Raw genomic sequence first — 21413 nt, 5'->3', positions numbered from 1 at the left:
GGTATCAACAACAGAGAAAGATGTGCCATGGCAGAGAACACAACTTAAGAAGTACCATAGAAAAGCAGAGTGGACTGAGGGTGAGAAGCCCAGACTTCCACCCTAAAGAGCTGACTACTTTATCTTTTGGAGCCTCGGTTTCCTCCTAAGTAAGTTAACTAGATTAGATGATCTCTGAGGCCTTCTACAGAACTAGAAATTTCATTTTGCCTTAGCATTTGGATGATAGACCAATAACAGATTAGTACCTCTTTCAATTGCAAAATATTTCCCAGTACCGGTTGAAAAAGCCTATCCATGACTATGGTCAGTACCAGGAATTCAACACCACCACATATCATATAGCGGTTGTTTTGCAAATATAACTGTGCTTCAATGTTTCAATCTCAACATCCAACACTTGTTACTACAGACCAGCACTAGCCAATAGAAATTTCTGTGGTAACAGAATTGTTCTCTATCTGAGCCACCCCACATGGTAGCTACTAGCCACATGTGGCTATCGAGCACTTGAAATGTGGCTAGTGACTGAGAAGCTGAATTTTAAATTTTATTTCATTTTAACTAATTTAAAAAGCTACAAGTGGCCAGTGGCTACCATAGCAGACAGTGCAGCTCTAGATCCTTGCGCTGCAAAATGATGCTCTGTTTACTAATAAGAGTATCAACCAGTAAACAAAGGGCAGAAATAATCAATTCATTTTCACGAAAGAAAGAAAGACAGTTGTTTCTTAAGGTTTTAATCCTTGGCAATTGACACTGGCAATCTGATGCTTTATTGGTGTACTTACTTTGGGCATCATCCACTTTTGTGTTACCCACTCTTATACCCCACACTACTACAAAGCTTCAAGAGGTAAACTTAATTATAGCAGCAAATGCAACACCGATTCTCTGAAACCTTTCATTTGCATTTACAAGACTGTCAATCACTGTGCAGTTTATTTCAACAACCATTTATTAAACACCTACTATGTGTCTGCTATTGTGCTGGATGCTGGACATGAAAGACCCCAGCCCTCCAGGAGCTTACGGGCTTTGGGAGAAGGAAAAACACAGATCCAGATCATTTCAAAATAACATGACAAATGCTACAATGGGAACAGATATGATGGAGTCACAGGGAAAGGACTTTTAGGCCCACCTGGAGGTTTAGGAAAACTCCCAGGAGATGACATCTGGGCTGAATTTTGAAGAATAAGCCAGATAAAGGCATTCCAGTAAGACAAAACACAATGAGTAAAGGGACACGGGTATAAAGAGCACTAAGATATATACAGGAAACTATTTCTAGAGCTCAAAATTAATAGACAGCAGGCATCAGAAGCCTTATTAAGGAGTTTGGACTTTATGTTGTAGGCAGTAGCCACTGAAGATTTTTTTTTAAATGAGGAAATGACATAGAGTCAATTACATTGATCAATTACTCTGGCAGTAATGTGGAAGATGATAGCTTAGAGATCAATTAGAGGCTGGTACAATTGTTTCAGTAGGCTAGAAGGGACTGGATGGTAGTTGTGAGGAGAAAGAGAAGATAGGTTGTCTATTTTAGGAGGAGAAAACTAATAAGACCTGGTGAGGAAAGTGAGGAAAAGGAGGGAATCAAGGATGGCTCCCAGGTTTCTGGTTCTGATGGGACCATTAACCAAGTGAGGGAATGAAATGCAGCATTGAGCAGAAATAGCAAATCACAGGGAGTAGTATTGGGATGGGCAGGCCCACCATGCTGCACAGCTCCAGGGAACACCAGTCACACTGGGATGCTCCAGGGAGATCACATGAAGATGATATTCCCTGCAGTTATATAATGGGGTAGCCTTGGGTTTCAGCAATGGATGGGAAATCATTTGCTCAGCCTCATGTAATCATACTTACCAGCCTACTTTCCAGCAGAGAGTAACAAAGTAATCAAAGAGCTGAGAGGGTCTTACCAAATCATATTGCCCTAACTAAAGTAGATTAAGATAGTGTTTCTAAGATTATATCTTTACCTAAGAAACTAACACATGGCAGTGTGCTACTCAAGTGGCTCTGCAAGAGTTTATACACATTTGATAACTGAAGCATATTAATGTTTCTGTCCCTCCTCACAGACCATTAACATTTTTCTAGTTACAGTCAATGTTTGATTAAAGTAAATCTGGCTTTCAAGTCTGACAGTTAACACTTATCTTCTTATTCATACACTTGACTTTACTGACATCTAGGTACTCCCTCTATTTCCAATGGAAGCAGCCTCCAAGAAACCACTTTGAAAAATGCAGTTTATATCTACCACAGACCCAAAAATGGATCTAAATAAAAACAACTCTGTTTAAGGGTATATACTGTATCTTACATTAATCTGATAGACCTTGTCAAGCCCCATCCCACAATGAAGGGCTCAAAGTGGCACAAAAGAAAACTCAACAGCCTCCTGGCTTTTTGTGAGTCAAGAATTCATAGTATTAGCTCGTTAGGATGACCAGGAATCATCCTCGATTCCTCCTTTCTGTCACCTCACTCATCCAATCCACTGATAAGTTTGTATCAAAATACATATCAAATGCCTTCACTTTTCTCCTTCTCCCCAACCACCAGGGTCCAAGGAACTAGCAGCCTTGTCCTGGACTAAATGATCTCCAGGGCGTCCACACTTCCCCATGACCCCACTCCAGGCCACCCCTCCACACATGTGCATGCACGCAAACACGCGGCACCTACTCTCCACACAAACCAGAGTGTTCCTGTTCAAGTATAAACCTAATTATGTGACCAGCATCCCCTGCATTTAAAATTGTCCCCATTGCTCTTAGACTAAGATTCAAATTCCTTAATATGGCTTTTAAGGTTCTTCATTAAATGGCCTTTGCCTTTATCTCCAACTTCATTTTATACCAATCTTGTCACTTGATTATTATGCTATTACCACAGGGGCCTCCTCCTTCCTCTCTCCAGGCCTTTGCACTTACTGGTTCCTTAAGCTGAAATGCCCTTTCCTCAGCTCTGCATGTGCCTCAAATCTCAGCCCACTGGTCATCTTCTCAGACGGGCCCCTTCCCTGGCCATCAACCGACTCATTTCCTTCATATCACTTATTATCTTATTTACTGCTAATTTCCCCCAACCCTTTCCCACCCCACTAGAATATAAGCTCCATCACAGTGTAGGGAATTTGTCCAGCTTATTCATCCCATCTCAGTGCTTGGCACACAACAGGTGTTCAAATTTGCTGAGTAAATACACAAATTAATGACTGATTCCATTTAAAGTACATTCCTATAACTTCAGATACATCAAAGGTGAACTACACACACATTCTAAAACCACATAACTGACTTTTAGAATAAGCACCTTTAAGGATTATTGACATCACAGCTCCTCTCCATCAGTGTGGCTCATGAACTCTGCAATGAATGAGTACTGCTCTCTTACAATGCACGTGAGGGCAGAGCGTGGCCTGAGCCAATTACAGTCACTAAAGTATTTAATGGAAAAGTGCTACTCTGTACTAAAGGCATATAGTTACCCTATGTATGATTACCTGGTTGGTTATACTGATCTTCATAAGCATCCAGCCAATAAAACTGGAATACTTGTTCCTCATCTGCCCCTTTTACCAATGGAAGGTAACTGGAATCCACTTGAACTTCCTGAGCCGAGAAACTGCTGTCATCTTCCTGATCAATGTCCCAAGAGACATCTGGGAGAAAATTTCCTCTGCAGAAATCACATTTTCAAAAACTTTTCAAAATCCAATAGAATAATTATAGGTCTATTTGCCAGAAAAGTCATAAAATGCTCTTACAAGTAGGATGTGGTCCCTTTCCCAGGATCTGCCTTGTGTTTCACCCCCTCTGCTGGCTCACTCTCTTGGTCCAAAGTTTTGGCAGCAACTGGCTCCACATCCACCTCCTCAGCTTCCATGGGCTCATCAAAGTCACCATCTTCAAACTCCATTGCCCCTGACTCCTGCTCGTCTTCTGCATGCTTCGCCTGCACCAGCTCTCCTGTAGGCATCATTGCACTTTCCTGTCAAGTGCTGGTGGCATGGGGCACAAAGGCTTACCCAACACTGAACTGGCAGCCTACCCCCTTTCTAAACTATGTTTGCATTTCTCTTCAATCTCCAAATTGGATGTTTTTAAACTTTTACTGCTAAGAATTTAAATCTTTCAAACTTAAACTTGCCACCAAAATACCTTTGAAATCACCTCCACCTCCTCCATCACAGGGCCTCCATTTCTGGCAGCAACTGCTCAACACCCTTGCACTTCTGCCTGACATCAGACTTACCAGAAAATTCAGCATATTTAAGAGCAACAGGAGTTAATAGGGGCTCCTTTCTGGAGATAGACGAAGCAGTTTTTCCTGAAGGAAATGCCTGTAAACATTTTAAAATATTTAGTCAGTTAGACCTGCATACTAAAACTATGCAACTGTCCTGCCCTGACCAGAGATAATGACAGTTCCCATTTACAAAAAGATTTTATGTATTATTAACATAATAGCTTCAATTATTTTACTGTTACCTAGGTTTACAAAAAAATAGTTGTTTCCAGGAGGAAAATTATTGCATTTAGCACAGTTGTAATACCTATAATAAATACATACTAGTTACTATAAAATTTACGATGAAAAAAGCGGGTACATGCTATTTTTGAAGTACATGAAACTGTATATTGAATGAGAGTCCTAATTTTAAACAAAAATAGAAAACAAATTCAAAGGCATTTCCCTCACATAGAAAAGCAACAAAGTAAGTTTAAAGCAATATTATAAGTCAAGATTGAAGGTATTTCTACACATTTTACCTTGGGGGTATGCACAGAGAAAGGATTCAGTGAAGCTCCAATAGACCTTTTCTTCTTCAGTATCATTACAGGTGGTGGAGTTATTTGAGGTGTCTGAAAAAAGGGTAAAACATTCACTGCTATGCTTGGTTCACCAGATAGAAAAACTACATTTCTTCACTCACTGAAGCCCAATAAGTAAAGCATTTTCCTTCTCTGCCCCCCGCCCCACAATCTATGTTCTTGCACTGTGGTTACTATAGCAACAATACTACAGAAATCACTAGAAAACCGGAATAGATATTAAATACCCCTTGCCAATTTTTTCTTTTTAAAATTAACATACTCTTTCACTAACCCTTTGAGAATATCACATTTTAAAATGTCAAGATAGAACTACGTGGTGCTGATGTTAGTCACTTTAATCAACGTCACTTAGAAAGAAGTATACTTCTATATGAGAGCTTAGTCTTTATGGGAATGGCCAAATTTCAAATTCACAGTGCAGCTAATCCTGTTTGAGTTCTATCAGGGATAGCTCACTATCTCTTCCTTCATTCCCACTCAGAATTCAAGATGAGGATCTCACGCTTGATTTTGCAGACTGACAGGCTTCAGTCTATTTAGGGAACATACACTACAGCAACTGAACACAAGCAGTGAGCATTCACAGAACTGACTCCTGGGTGTATTCTTACTACTTCAAACACACACCCACACAGCCCTGTCTACATAATCACATAGCTGTAACAACTGGAATTACTCACCTAAAATGGTGAGAAGAAACCAGTTTGAAGGGCTTTTGTTTTTGTTTTGTTTTTTAGTGGTTTTTTTGTTGGTACTGTCCTTGCATTTTTAAAAATTCTAGCAATAGTCTATTTTGTATAATTATTAAAGTATTTCTTCAGCCTATGTCCCCTGCATATTTTACAACTCCTGGAGATTTACTTACCTCAGTGTTCAGATCCTGTAGAATGTCACCTAACAGATCATCCTTGGACAAGTCTACAGCTTTCTAGAAATTACAAAGAAAGACAAAATGAGAAAGCCCTGCACTTGAAATTTTCACCCAGAAATGTCTATGAGAAGAACCTAACCAGGCAGTCCTTGCTTCTTCATTCCTCACTTACTGCTAAACTACCATTCATAGATTTTAACAACCACCTATATATATAATTCCCAAATCTACAGCTCCCATCCTCTATTTTCATCCTCATTCCATGATCTTCCTGCTAATTGCTGAAATTAAACACACTCTCAATTCTGCTTTTCTGTTCAGTTTTCTTTTCTATCTCCCAAGTTACAACCACTGAGGCCACTGAGGTGCCTAAGTTCACTTAGAAATCTATATCCAACTTTGTGAGTGAAACTGGAAAAATGTTACTCAAATATATATTGACCTCACCTATTATCTGTATAATCAAATATCAATTCACTTCACAAAGGAAAAGACAAAATATTAGAAAATCATTAAACTCACATCTGCAGTTTTCTTTCCAGCACAAGCAATGAACATTGACTTAATATTGTTTGGTTTTGTCACTACAGGCTTCTTTACATTCCTCTTGTCTTTGTTTCGTGGTTTACCATCTTTTCCTATTGGAATATAAATTATTCAGAAACATGCACTGGAAAAAATCAAACTGGAAAACTAAAAGCCTAGTCACCTGCTCTCTGTATATGTAAATTTGAGAAGACAATTATTAAGAATTAAAAATACAAAAATACGAGATTTTATACAAGGTACATAAGGAAAAATATTTTAAATGAGCTTAATTCAAGAAAACTTGGGCTAAATATAATTACAAAAACTGATGAAACACCAGTTAAATATCAGAATGAGTTAAATGTGACTGTTTAATTGCTACTGTTAGTGTGAATAAAAAGCATTTTAAAAAGTGGGACGGTTTTTTGGTTTTATTTTTTTCCCCACAGAAACAAAAAGATAAAGCTGATCTAGAACCAAAGGATTATTAGTCTAGGAGCCTTCATGAGATCATCTCTTTAGCTCTATACTGAATCTGACAGGAAATTCAATTATGAAGAAATGGAATTACCAGTTATGCTACTGTAGCATCCTAATTTCCATTTTATGAGGAACAGCAACCAAACACACACACTGTATCGTATCGACACTACACAGAACAGAGACATTTGCTCATTAAAGAACAACTTTTGCCATATGCTTTCTCTTATTACCATGTGTAAATCACCTACAAACTTTTCTAATACTGTCAACTTTACTCTCAGTTTCTGATGTATCCCAGAGCAGTCTCAATCTCAAAAAAAAAAAAACCTAGAATGAATAATTAAAATAGTGTGGTAGTGGCAAACAAATAGGTCAAATGAAATAAAAAATAAAGTCTAGAATAAGACTAAATTACTTATGGAAATTTAGCATATAGCAAAAGTGGCATCTCATATCACTAGGGAAGAGATGGGCTTTATTAAGTAGTGTTGGATAGCCATTTATAAAGGAGTAAATCAGTATAAATACTAAATGGATCGCAGATCAAAATTTTCAAAAATGAAATTTTACAAGTACTTAAAAAAAAAACAACCAAATTCCTTTGTAACCTGGGTGTGGTGAAAAATCTAACTATGATTCAAAATTCATGTGCCAAAAAAAAAATGATAAATTCAATTACACCAGAAACAAATTAAAAGAAAAACCAGGAAATAATTTTCCAATATGTATCACAAAGGACGAATTTCCTTGATAAAAATTTCCCTGAATAAAGAACTTTAAAAAAAAAAAAGACCAAAGCCCAAAAGGAAAGTGGGCAATAAACACAAACATATATAAGATTTTATGAAAAGATGCTCAACTTCATATATAAAAGAAATGCAAATGAAAACCACACTGAAATGCCATTTTTCACATATCAGAGTAGCAAAAATTCAAAAGCTTAACAACATACTCTATTGGCAAGGCTATGGGTAAATAGGCATTCATACACTGTTCATGGGAGTGTAAAATGGGACTTCTATGAAGAAGAATTTGGCAAGATCTAATAGAACTTCATGAGCATTTGCACTTTGAGCTAGCAACCCCATTTCTAGAAATTTTCCGAGGAAAACACCATATGCAAAGAGTTATTGGATGTGGCACTATTTGTAATAGCAAATTACTGAAAATAATCTAAATGTTCATCCAAGGAAATCATTTGAATAAATTATGATACATCCATACAATGGAATACTATGCAGCTATATAGAAATAAATAAGAAAGAAAAAAAATCTCTATGCACTAGTATGGAGTAATTTTCAGGATATCTCGTTCCATGAAAAAAAGGAAAGTACCAAACTATCTACAGACACTATCTTTTGTGTAAGAAAGAAAAAGAAATACATACACACAATTACACTGCTGTGTATATAACACAAAGAAATTGAAAACAGGTGTTCAAACAAAAACTTTTACACAAATGTTCATAGTAGCACTATGTACAATAGGTGGAAACAATCCAAATGTCCATCAACTAATGAATGGATAAACAAAATGTAGTAAATCCACACAGAATATTATTCAGCCATAAAAAGGGATATAGTACTAATACATGCTACATGAGTGAAACTTGAAAACATTATGCTAAGAGGCCAGAAACAAAAGGTCACATATGGCGCGATTCCACTTATATGAAATGTCCAGAATAGGCAAATCCATAGACAGAAAGCAAATGAACGGTTGCCAGGGGCTGGGGGAAGAGAGACTAGAGAGTGACTGCTAATGGGTATGGGGTTTCCGTTTGGGGTGATAAAAATGTTCCAGAACTAGATAATGCTGATGGTTGCAAACGCTGTGAATATATTAAATGTCACTCATGGAAAATTTTACATTATGTGTATTTTACCACCAATAACAAAAGATATTTTTCATGTGCTCAAGACTGTGAAAAGGTTTACAGGACATTTGTGAAAAATGTGAGAGAAGAGAACTTCATCAAGAACTTACATTTTTACTGAGATCATTTGGAACACTTTGAGAACAGAATATAATTAAAATGGTTAGTGTACTAAATTCAGGTCTTAACATAGAGTATGAAAAGAGGAGGTCAATAGAGGTTTGAATAGCAAGGATGGCTTCATGCAGGGCCTTTAATCTCACCATTGTAGGTTAGTAGGTTTTAGACAGAAGGATAAAAAGAAAGATAAAAAATACAAGTAAACATTTGAGGTAGAATTCTTCCACAATTTCATGTTTCTGTTTTATTGTGTTTTCCCACTGAGTTTTCTTCATTGGGACTTGGCTGGTATTTTTCTCTATCTCTGTCTGAAAACAACATGCCAGGGATTAGATCCACATCATAAAGAACTGACCTTTCATTTCTGGACGTAACTCTACAATTTATTAAAGTCTTTAAAGTGGACTACAGAATTTCATTTTCCTTCCTAAGATCTTGTGACCTTATTGGGCTCCTAAGTGGGGGACACTGAAACAGCAGGGACTTGTGGGTGAATTGTGGCAAAGCATGAAATAAAAATTTCTAAGACTAGCTCTCTTTCACAACATCAAATCGTTCTCTTAACTAATGTATTACTGGGAAGAGATAACATGATGAGTATGGAAACACAGAGATGGCTCATTTATTCAACACTACTGCATACTTTCTTTGTGCCTGCTACTGTGATCGGCACTGTGATCAGGATGGCCAGAACACGGGTCCTTTCTTTGACAAGCTCACTATTCAGTTCAGCCTCCTAATTTACAGCCAACAAAACTAAAATTCAGATAGGTAATGGCATTAGTTAGTTCAAGATGACACAGACAATTAACATAGTCATAACTCTAACAGAGGCCTCCTCAGTTCAGGGATATAAAAGCAGCACACAGGTTCATTCTCTTCTTCGTGGACTCACATAAACTAGGAATACACAATTAGCCACACTGCTACCAAATTGTACCAGTGTACAGAGTTTCTACTTTATGTAGGTTGGCAGAAACCAGGAAGATAGTCCACATACTCTAATTTAACTAATGAATGAAATAAATAACATTCTATGTGGAAAAAATACACATATGCTTATTTTTTGTAAAAGGAAACACAAGAAGAAACTAGAAACTAATAAAAATGGTTACCTATGGAGATGAGTAGAAATCAGGTAGAAAACATAGGGATGAGAATGAGATTTATCTGAGTATATCTCTTGATATCATTTTGATTTTTAAATCATATAAATGTCTTACAATATTCAAAATATTAAAACAAAAGGATGTTTTAAAACCTGAAATTTGAATAAACAAAAATTAACATGTATAATAAATTGATAACACAAAAAAATTACTCTATATTAACTTCTGAACACAATACTCTGACTACAGACTCTTAGTAGGATATATGCCAAGAACAAATAAAATTGCAAAGAAATCATAAACTTTACTTAGAAAGGTTGTTGGTAGAGGTACTCATTTAGTAATTCTAAAATTATTTTGTGTATATTTTAGAAGACAAGGGTTTTCACTGAGGGTGAAGAGAGATACAAATATAGAATTGGGGAGATGAAGAACCAGTAATGTTGGATTTGAACCAATTGAACGTATCAGCATGAATTCATGACATATATAATCTCACTGTTCTGTTCCATTCACTGAAAGGGCCTAGAAGCCATTACACACATCCCAGTAGCAATGAACACATCCGTCCCCCAGATCTGAATACCATTCCTCACTAAAAGGAAGCAGGACTCTTGAGAGATGGTTGATTCCCAGTCTCAGACAAGAAGAATACAAGCTAAACCTGGAATATCTTATCTTTTTGGCCTGGAAAGCAAGGAAATGCTCAAAGACTGATGAGGCCATGTCAAAAGGACATAGGAGTCAGCTCAAAGGGGCTCCCATTGGCCAAATCTGAGATAATTTGAATATCAAAAGGAAAAATGATGATCACGGAAACTGAATTATATTAGTAAATCTTAGAAATCCATGAATTTAAAGTGATAATTTAAAAAGGAGAGAAAGGATCAACAGATGCTGAAAGCACTGGGTGAAAATGCATGGGGGAATGGAATGTACACATGGTCTCAAATTATCAACCCGTATTTGCATTAATTACAAAAGGGGAAAAGGTAGCTTCACAAGGAAGAAATCTGACAAACATTACCTTAACCAAGAGATCAAATTTAGTACCAACAATAATGGCATGACTGACATAATATGCCCCTGATATGAACAATGGGAAGAACATAACTTTATCTATATTGTAGATGTTTGCAAGACATTTATTTACAAATAAACATTTATTTATTGTCACCAAAATATTTAATCCTAATCTAAGCATGAAGAAGCAATCAGGCAAATCCCAGATTGTGGGACATTCAACAAAACAACCAGCCTGGTCCCTTTAAGAATGTCAATGTGGCCGGGCGCGGTGGCTCACGCCTGTAATCCTAGCACTCTGGGAGGCCGAGGCGGGCGGATTGTTTGAGCTCAGGAGTTCGAAACCAGCCTGAGCAAGAGCGAGACCCCGTCTTTACTAAAAATAGAAAGAAATGAATTGGACGACTAAAAAAATATATAGAAAAAATTAGCCGGGCATGGTGGTGCATGCCTGTAGTCCCAGCTACTCGGGAGGCTGAGGCAGGAGGATCGTTTGAGCCCAGGAGTTTGAGGTTGCTGTGAGCTAGGATGACACCACGGCACTCTAGCCCAGGCAACACAGTAAGACTCTGTCTCAAAAAAAAATAAAAAGAATGTCAATGCCATGAAAGACAAAAAGAAGAGTTGTTCTACACTAAAGAGACATGAAAACTAAAGTGGATTCTGCATTTTTAAAAATATATATAAAAGACATTATTGGGCTAATCAGAGAAATTTTAATATAGACAATATATTAGATAATATCATGATAATGGTACTGTGGTTAAGGAGACAAGTGTCCTTATTCTTAAGAGGTCACTTCTGAAATTCACAAAGTTCACCAGAAAAAAAAGTCTCTATGTATGTGGTTGGGAAGAGGGAGAGAGGAAACAAATGCTGCAAAATGTTAATCTGCAAATGAGGGTCCAGACTGTCTGTAAAGGGCAAGATAGTACAGATTTTAGGCTTTTTGGCCACATGAACCTCTCTTGCACTGTTACATATTCTTCTTTGCATTTTTCTTTCTCTTTTTTAAACACTCTTTAAAAAATGTGAAAATCATTCTTAGCTTGAAGACTGTTACAAAAACAGGTATGATTTCCTTTTGGGGTAACAAAAATGTTCTAAAATTGATCGCGGTGATGGCTGCATAACTCTCTGACTACATTAAAAGCCACTGAATTTTACACTTTAAATGGGTGAATTGTATGGTATGTGAATTATATCTCAATAAAACTAAACCAGCTGTGAGTGGGCCATAGTTGGCTGACCCCGAATCTAGCACTGGGTGGTGGAAGACTAATAATTAACAAACTAAATTAAAAAAAACATATTGAAGAGAATTTCCCATTCTCATTTCATAGGAACTAAATCAGGCTTGTTTACTCAAAAAAAATTTACCAATGATTGTGTAGCTAAGAAAATCTCACACATTCATTCATATCATTTTAAATTTCAATTAAACAAAGCGAGTTGATTAGTTCTAAACCTTGTTATTGTACTATGCAATTATCAAAGAGCTAAAATTATAAATACATCATTTCAGTAGGAATTAAAAGACATCATTTATTGGTGCAGCCCTCAAAATTAGCAAGTCTAAAATGACCACAGAACTGAAAATTTCAAAGTAAGTAAAAGACCAAACTCTTTGGATAATAGAGACATGAAACTTCATTTCCTGGTGGTGGTTTTGCTTTTTCCATTTAATTTTCTACATAACTACACTTCTCACAATAGAGGAACATAGTCTATACCTAAAATCAATGATGGTAGGTCCTTCCCTCAAAGGGAAACTATATCAGAGTAGCAAGTCATCTCAAATTTTAGATAATTCTTTAAATTTCAAAATGACATTCTCATGAAAACAAAATATAGGTACCTTTCTCACTGACATCAAGGGCATCGTCTTCAAGGTCATCATCAAAAATCTCTCGGCCATCTTCCACATAACCAATACCATCTGCAGTAATAAAACTTAACATTGGGATCAAGTTTCTAAAAGTGGCCAATAATATTTTAGCCATGACCGAAAAAAAAAAAAACAAACAAAAACCCCTTTTAAACCCACTCAGATGTTCTCCTGGCTTGTGCTATTTTTAAGTGCAACAGAATCCTGTTCAAACAGGTGTCAAACAAGGCACAGCATTCACGTAGCAGGTGTGGAATCAAAACCGAAGGATATATATTACATCCAGGTAGGTGAGCTGGGGAAATGATTTGGCCCACAGCATCAAAGTTTGCCACAATAGGATGCTTTATAGCAGTTTTACTCTACCAGAAAATAACAAGTGAAAGAGTCAAGATTACCACAAGTCCAGAAAGGCACCTGAGGCTACAAACAAAGGAAACCTGGCAATATAGCGAAGTCCAATTACAGAAGTATTATAGAAACATAAAGAGTCACAGGCACAGTCTACATCTCCTCCCTGTGGTCAGTATTCACATGCCTAAAATGTCAGACCCTGCAAACAGGAACCAGTGAGCTTTCTACAAGGGGTATAAGAACATTAGGCCCAGCCTCTCCACAGTGCTTTCCACTGTTCAAGTTACTTTTCATACCTAGAACCTTGTGTACTCCTCACAGCAAATCTGGGAGACAGGTGGTTTTCTTATCTCCATGTTACAGATGAAGAACTTAAGGCTCAGAGAGATTAAGTGACCTGTCCAAGGTCATACAGTTGGAAAGTGTGCAAGATGAATCTTGACCCTGCATTTCTTAATTCCAAATGCTGTGCGTTGGCCCCACCGGCACATGGCTCCTCCCAATTCCTACATAGCTATATCCTGGAGGATTTATACTATATTCTGAGGTATATGCCTAGATTCTTCAAAATATCCCCAAATAAACTTCCTATTCTTCTGCTTCCTCATCCTCAAATAATTAAGGAAAATCCAAACCAATGGTAAAATTCTAACTGTGCCTTTCATCTATCTGCCTAGGCAAAGCAGCAACTCCACTGCATTAGAATCCACGAGAAGCAATTATTTAATGACACAGTATCTGGCAGGCAATTTCCCCCCACGTACCATCATCCACGATCCAGTCATCATCTTGGCGTGCCTGAACCAGCTTTGAATACTGTTCTTCATCAACTTCTTCATAAACACTTGTGAAGTCCTCAACCTGCCATTATACAAGTTCGAGAAAAAGCTTCAAATGGAGTGAAAGTGTTAAACAATTCTCATGAAAAAATTGTCAAACTGAAATTGGAATGGCAGCCTGAAGGAGTAGCTGCAACCAAATCATGAGTTCTGACATTCAACACCACTACAGGGTTTTCCTTAAATAGACATCAATTAACTTAGTATTCCTTTTAGGTGGGTGTTAACATAAGATATTAAACGATTCCATTAGCATAATATACTTGTCACACCATCAATTACTCATCTACTTCATAAAAAACAAACTGAATTATAGCCAATTCTTCATTAGCTGCTTTGGGGATTATTCACTTGTAATTTCTAGACTGGTTTCTCCTATACTTAGCAAACCTGTAAGGCATGCCACCTTCCTCTCCACTAGCTGACGTATGCTCTGTGAACAGATGATAATTTTAATAACTATTCAACCAACCAAATATAATTCAAAAAGAAAATCTCCCCTCATCCATCCTCTTCCAAAAATTAGCAAAACAAACATACTCTATGTTCTACAGGCAAACTAGAAATGGTTTTTGAGTGATCCCTGTTTGCATTACCACTGATCCCCCATCATCCTCAGGTCTTGAAACTGCATAGGGACTTAAATGCTGAGCTATTTGAAAAGCAAGTCCAGAGAGTGGCAGGTTCTCCAATCACACTGGCGGCCTGACTGCCAGAGGGTCAGAGCACCATCAGCTATTGGTATGAATAAAGCAGATCATCCCTGCATAGTTAAAATAACAAACAAAACAGATACACACTACTGCTACAGCTGTCCATGGTGACAGGCCACTGACTTCCCAGATGGGAATCTGGTGGGCTGGTTAGTAAGATCTCATAGATACCTTATTAAAAATCCCCCCTTCTCGCAAGAGTTCTTCCTTTGTCAAATGGGGTGTGGGGAAAATTACTAACTCCACTTGAAGAGTTAACAACCTAGGAAAAAACTTGGACACAGAGCTTTGAAAGTCTGATGGCCAGAGGTGACTGGATTTCTGCCACAGCTACAAGGCTTATAATAATTATAGGATTAGGCTTAGTTTTCACCTCCTTTTTAACCTATGCTACAGGGATCACTGGTGAATAATGATTTGGCCTTTGACCAGCTGGTAACAGAAACTACCTGCCCTATCAAATTAAGTTTTTAACAACCCTGATGCAAACTAGTCCAATTAATATTACCATACTGACCAATTTTCTTTTTTCTGGTGGAGGGGAACCGGCACAATTATTTTGGTTGAAGACATACTTTGTCGCCTATGTATTAATAAATAATTCACTTATATACTATCAAGAAGAGATCAGAAAACTATTTTTAAAAATCATTTCGAGTAAAATGTCATTTTAACTCTATCTTTAAAAACAACATTGTTACTGCTCAGCATGAACTCTTAGAGCCATACAATTAACAGCACAGTGTTTAAAGGGAAATTAGCCACATTGTGCCAACATCTGAAATGTCCCACAGAACTCCTTTACAGAAGTACCTACTTAAAAATGCTTTACTCCTGCTTTACTATAATCCTTTTAGCAACCCTTTATGATCTGGCTGTCTCACTTAACTTGAACAAATGGTGCCAAATGGCAAAAATCTACTATTTGCTTAGTTGCCCAATAAAATATAGATTATAGAATATGCATATGCTAAAGCCAGAATGCCTGGGTTCAAAACAGCATCTGCCACTGTGACCTCACTAAACTTTCTGTGCCTCAAATATCTCACCTGCAAAATGTTGTTAATCACAGCATCTAATTTCATTTGGTTATTGCAAGGATTAAACAAGTAAGTATACTGCAAAAAGCACTTAGAACAGTGTATCAGTTCAAAATGTACATCAGTTGTTGTTATTGATATTATTATTTTCTAGTATTGATTAATCACTTTCTAGCCTTAAGGCAATTAAGATACTCAGGGAACACTGAAGGTGAAGCTAGACAATGTTGTGCAGAGGGTAGCCACTCTGTTTCTTTACCTGCAGGCCACAAACAGTGGCTAGAAGAAAATGGCCAAAAGATCATCACATTCAATCTTATAAGCAGGACATGGCAGAAGTAAGGTCCAAGTCCCCACTGCTACTCCCCTTGTAAATGAGATTGGGAAGAACAATTCTCTCCAAGGAGAAGTAGTGCTTAGCTAGACCATTCGATACCTTAAGAGTAAAGTAAAAGTACCTCCAAGTTACCCCAACAAAGCCATAGGACTTATCCGAGATACAGTATGCTCAGTAAGGAAGAATATATAGCTATGTCCTTTCATGTTGGAATTTTCAAATCATGTGTAAAGTGCCTTATAGAAACTTTAAGAGTTGAGTACTCTTCATAATCTGTAAACCTATCTCAAGCCCATGAATGTTCAACATTAAAAAATATTGTAAGAGGGTGGAATATATTAATATTTCTAATCGGGGCAAAGGTGACATAAAACTAATTGCAAGCTATGAATTAAATGAAGCACAGGAGAAAAAAAAAGAAAAATGGTTACTTACTTCATATTTATACTTCTCACCAGCTTTAGCCTTTTTTAGTCTTTCTAGAGCTTCTTGGCGCCCTTTCTTTGATTTTTTCTCTCGCCGGGCTCGAGAAGCTACAAAACTCCCTGAATCTGACACAGCTGGAAGAAAGCCAAATTTATAGACTATGTTACAAAAGTGTCAGTCATCTTCCCTCAAAAACAAAGGAACATTTCTTGCCAATAGCAACACACAATTTTAATATTATACAAATGGATACTTTTAACAACGTAAATCATTCCCAAAGCTCATGGCCAAATATGCAGATGTGTGCCTTCAGAAATTTTCTCTAAGATCCAGTTAAAACTGAAACCACTGTTATTTTTTTGCTCCAAAAAGAGGAACGTCCCCAATTCAACTGATATCCTATGGAGACACTAGAGAAGGGAGATCAGCCATTAGCTAGTCCATAATCTTTCCATCAGAAATGACAAGCCACAAGTAATCCAGTGTGTTATAAAAGAAAGACAATTCATTTTGTATTCTGTTAATCAAGACTTTAAGGAGCATCTGCTCTTTGCAAAGTACTAGGCATTATTAAAGACACAAAGATCAAAAAGACATGGTCCCTTTACTTACAGAACTTATAATCTAATTTGGGAGGTAAGTAGCAACTGGCTCTAAAATAATATTTAGAAGTAAGTAATGCATGTCCTAATAGAAGTTCAGATAAAGTACCTGGAATTTCAAAGGAGGAATAGATTGGAAACTGGGGGAATTTAAGACAGACAGCACTGAGGAGATTCTTGATTCCATCACTAATTTAAAGGCCCCAGTTGGTTATAATATTATAGGATGACAGTAAAAAAATTACAAAGATTAAAATGTGTTTTGTCAAAAATTACTGAACTACCAGGGGATCTCAGTGTTCATTCATTTAACCCTTGAATTATTCATGCTTTTGGTCATTATAAACTGACCACTCCACACACATACTAAAAAGAATTCCTCCACAGAATTACGACTTTCATAAACCAGTTGATGAATAACCAAGTCAAGCACTATAGTGCTGCCGGTCAGCCATGAGTTTAGGCTTAGCATGACTGTCATCTATGTCTGTAAAATGGAGTATTTTATTGTATTTGGTGCTAATTAATTTATAAAAAGGAGTAGGCACAGAAAAGGAGAAGTATTGATAAGAGGCATCCTAAAAGCTCCAACCCCACTGGAATGTTCACAACAACATTAAGCTATTTGACTGAAATAGAAGATACAATTTAAAGAACATGCACTAAATGCTGGCAATAAACTGTTGAAAACTACATCTTAAAGGTGAAGCATAATTAGAGATCTTGTTTTTTTCTAGCTCTCTAGAAATGGAATCTCTCTTTGTAACATCTCAGTCTATTGTTTGACTCTCACATTTGACTTTTAAATCCATTTTCAGAAAGACATTAAGTAAAAATTAAGGAATGCAAGTACTTAATAATGACAGCCACAAAATCTTGCGTGTCACTCAAATGATTTCAAAAATCATGAGCAGGCCTACATGAAAAGATTTGAGAGATTATTAAACATGACCACTAAAAGTGAAAAGCTGGCCTCAGTGTATCCCCTTCAAGATTCCCTTGATTCCTGACAAAATCCATAGGTCTTCAAATGGACTTACTCCATGGACAACAATGTTCCACTACACAGGGTTTGGGGTGCAATTACAAATAAGACAGAGTTGCCTGTCCTCAAGGGGCTACAGTCAAGTACAGAAAAAGTACCTGAGACTACAATCATAATATAAACATGATGCCATAGAAGAGGTAAGAACACACTACTGAAGAAACACAGCAAAAAGAGCCATGGACTTTGCCTAGGAAATCAGGGAAGGCTTCACAGGGGAGGTTTCCAATACAAGCCTAGAAAAAGTAGAATTTCACCACCAAAGAACAGGGTAAAAAGTAGCACAAGCAGAGGAAGAGGCATGAGTCAAATTACAAAGGGATGAAAGTGCAAGGTTTATTAAGAAACTGAGAAAAAGTCAGTGTGCAAGATAAATTCGACATGAGAGTGTAGAATGAGTAGGAGAACCCGATTAGGGAGAAGCAGCAGTTAAGCAGTGGACAACTATCTCGTCGTAAGCTACCTAACATCTGAAACTGTGAAATTCCCCCCTTATAAGTCTTGAAGGGATGCAGAGCCTATGTCCCACTACAGAAGCTGAAAAGGTAGATGCTCTTTCCCAGACATCCTTGTAGCCGGGGCATGGTCACATAAAATAGGCTCTACCAATCAGGAACACCTGCTTACATTTTAAATCAGAAGCTAGTGTCACAAGGAAAGGAGGGGGGCTTAAGGAAGATTCTAGAAGCAGCAGTAGCTACAGAAGGATTGAGAACCTGGAGCAACAGTGAAGCAATGTCCTAAAGTACAAGCTATAGCATCAAGTATTTGCTCAAGATTGCCAATGATCTCCTTACTGGCCCAGTTTTCTGACACACTTTCAATTACTGTTCCTAGCTAAGCAACCCCCAGACTAGCTTTCCGGTCCTCCTGGAGTTTCTGTGAAAAACACATATACTTCTAATACATTCCTTTTTTGTTTAAATTAGCTACAGTTGGTTCCTGCAGCTTACAATTAAGGACTCTAATGCAGAGCCTCAGGGTCCTCATCTGTGAAATGGAGATAATCACGTCTGCTTCAAAAAAACTGTTAAGGATTATATGAGGATGCCTATCATACTTTGCACTTAGCAATATAGGGGAAGCTCATTTAATGTCTCTGTGTGTATGCGGATGCAGGATAGTCAAACATATACACACATACCCCGCACACACACCATACCTAGCAGTATCACAGTCTAGCTTCAGAATGCAAAAATAAAGTAAAGCAGTTTTCTCAGGGAAGCCTCAATATAGCACTGTATATAATTATACAGTTATAATTCAACTTCACGAAGACAGAAACTATGTCCAGGCTACTCACCATTTTAATGCCACAGCCTGGCAGAATGCCTATTCCTGGTAGATACATAATAAATATTTGCTCAGTGAACAAATGAATAAACCATTGTATCCACTTTTTTGATCATTAAACTTCCCCTTATCTCTTTTCATATACATTAATAATAGCAGCTACTTACAGACTTTTCAACTTTTCACTGCCATTTTCAAGGTGCCCCACCTTCTAATACTCAAGAAAAAACCCCTGGATTTTCTTTTTTGGAATATATCGTCAATGCTTCCTGTAGCCAAGTTAGCAGAAAAGAATAAGCATGAAAAAAATACAGTTACAAAGGTTTAAATATTTGGCTCAAAATTACCATGTATCTCCACCCTCCACAAAAGCAGACACAGTAGCCTGCAACAGTCTTTCAGGTAACAACCTTTCAGTCTGCCCTAAAGGAAAAATTCCAGTCACAAGTCCCCAGCAACTACTTAATCAACACCATGACTTAAGAGGGGTCTCAAGATTGCACAGTATCCTCCAGAGAGTGATTTTCTTGATGTTCACGGATGACATACAGATTTTAGGGTGAAGAAAGGGCTTAGTGGCAAATCACTGATAGATGGCTACAAAGACTGTTCACATACTCACATCCTACAACCCATTTGTAATCCAGGCTAGCCGTCTCTCCAAAATAAATTGTCTTAAAAAACGAAAGGCTAGAAGAACAAATTGAAATCTGTAATTCGCAACTAGGTGAATGCAAAGGAAGCTGATTAGGAAATAAGTTCTCATTAATGGTGATGTATCTGAGTGACAGGAGATGTGACACTTGAGCTAACAAAATGAAGAATCTGATTTTAAGTTAGAAGTTCACTGAAGTTAAGTCACACTTTAGTTGAACACTGATCAGAAATCAGACAAAGCCATTTGCATTTTTGTATTCTATTTTTGGAAATAAAAGATTACCACTGACAAACTGAGTGATACACAGGGTATCCGAAATGCTGCTGAATGGATGCATTTCTTTTTAGAAACTTCACCAGAAATGACTAGATTGTGAACACTATTTCTATGCAACACTTGAAGAACTTTCCAGAGAAGAATGTGAAAGAAAAACTGTTAATGCATAAAGTAGAAACCCATTACCTAAAAAGACAAAATGCGTTTGTACTGGTGACAGCGCTTAGAGCTTTCTTTCCTGCTCAGTTACAATGTATAATAATTTTCCTGGGAGTTCCTAAAAAGGAGGGCACACGTCTGTTCTGTCCTAGCCCTCAAGCGGATACTTGGGATGGCAGCAGTAAAATACTTTCAGCCAAGACAGTGCCCCACCGGGGCCAGTCTCCATGAAGTTATGCCCAGCACGTGGGTGCAACTCACCAAAAAAATAAATAAATAAAAAGGCAAGCGACTGCAGAGACCATCAGTAGCAGGGGTGAGACAGCATTCGAAACAAAAAAAATCCTGCAGTTCTGGTTTGCCAAGAGCAAACAGTCCCGCAAGGAAACCCTGTCCGACGCCAGAAGGGCCCTCGCCCGAGACGACCAAAGTCTGAGCCCAAACAGACCCGCGGGGTAACCCAGGCACGCGTGTCTCCCTCAGAAAAAAAAAAATAAAGCAGAGACCTCCCTCCCTGAACTCCACCACCCGCAATCATGCCACGGTGCCAACCCGGAGCCCCGCGCGCGGAGTCGTCCCTCACCACTCGCTCCCAACTCGCAGTCGTCGCCGTGCACGGGCGCCATGGCCCCAGACTCCACCGATTCCGCGCCAACCAGCACGAAACTGGCGCGGGGGTTGAGACAGGCGCCAGCCCAAAAGCCAATCAGCTGCTCGGGAGGCTACGGACTTCCGCCCGGAAGGCCACTGACGTGCCGCGCTGCGCCCAGCCCCACCCCCGGCCTTCTCGCGGGCCAGCGTTTGGCGCCCTGTGATGACCCTTTAGGGAAAAGCTAGAGCTGTGGGAGGGGGGAGGCCGGAGGAGAGCAGCAGAAAGAAGCGGTCGGGCCCTGCAAAGGAGCCGCCTGGAGAT

General features: G+C 38.1%; 1 protein-coding gene across 1 annotated transcript in view; it reads right to left on the bottom strand.

Moving 5' to 3' along the window:
• Positions 1-21126, bottom strand: part of POLA1 (polymerase (DNA directed), alpha 1, catalytic subunit) — a 280574-nt gene extending 259448 nt beyond the window's left edge. Inside the window, exons 1-10 of the mRNA XM_012656317.1 lie at positions 21102-21126; positions 16477-16601; positions 13877-13973; positions 12729-12809; positions 6253-6368; positions 5725-5787; positions 4794-4886; positions 4276-4363; positions 3788-3989; positions 3524-3699 (exon numbers count right to left, since the gene is read on the bottom strand). Coding sequence (XP_012511771.1) covers positions 3524-3699; positions 3788-3989; positions 4276-4363; positions 4794-4886; positions 5725-5787; positions 6253-6368; positions 12729-12809; positions 13877-13973; positions 16477-16601; positions 21102-21126 — 1066 coding nt within the window. The remainder of the gene's footprint in view (positions 1-3523; positions 3700-3787; positions 3990-4275; positions 4364-4793; positions 4887-5724; positions 5788-6252; positions 6369-12728; positions 12810-13876; positions 13974-16476; positions 16602-21101) is intronic.
• Between the last annotated feature and the right edge of the window lie 287 nt (positions 21127-21413).

The sequence above is a fragment of the Propithecus coquereli genome, unplaced genomic scaffold, assembly GCF_000956105.1.
Source record: "Propithecus coquereli isolate 6110/MARCELLA unplaced genomic scaffold, Pcoq_1.0 Scaffold50, whole genome shotgun sequence".
NCBI lineage: Eukaryota > Metazoa > Chordata > Mammalia > Primates > Indriidae > Propithecus > Propithecus coquereli.
This window is presented reverse-complemented; position numbering and strand designations above follow the sequence as displayed.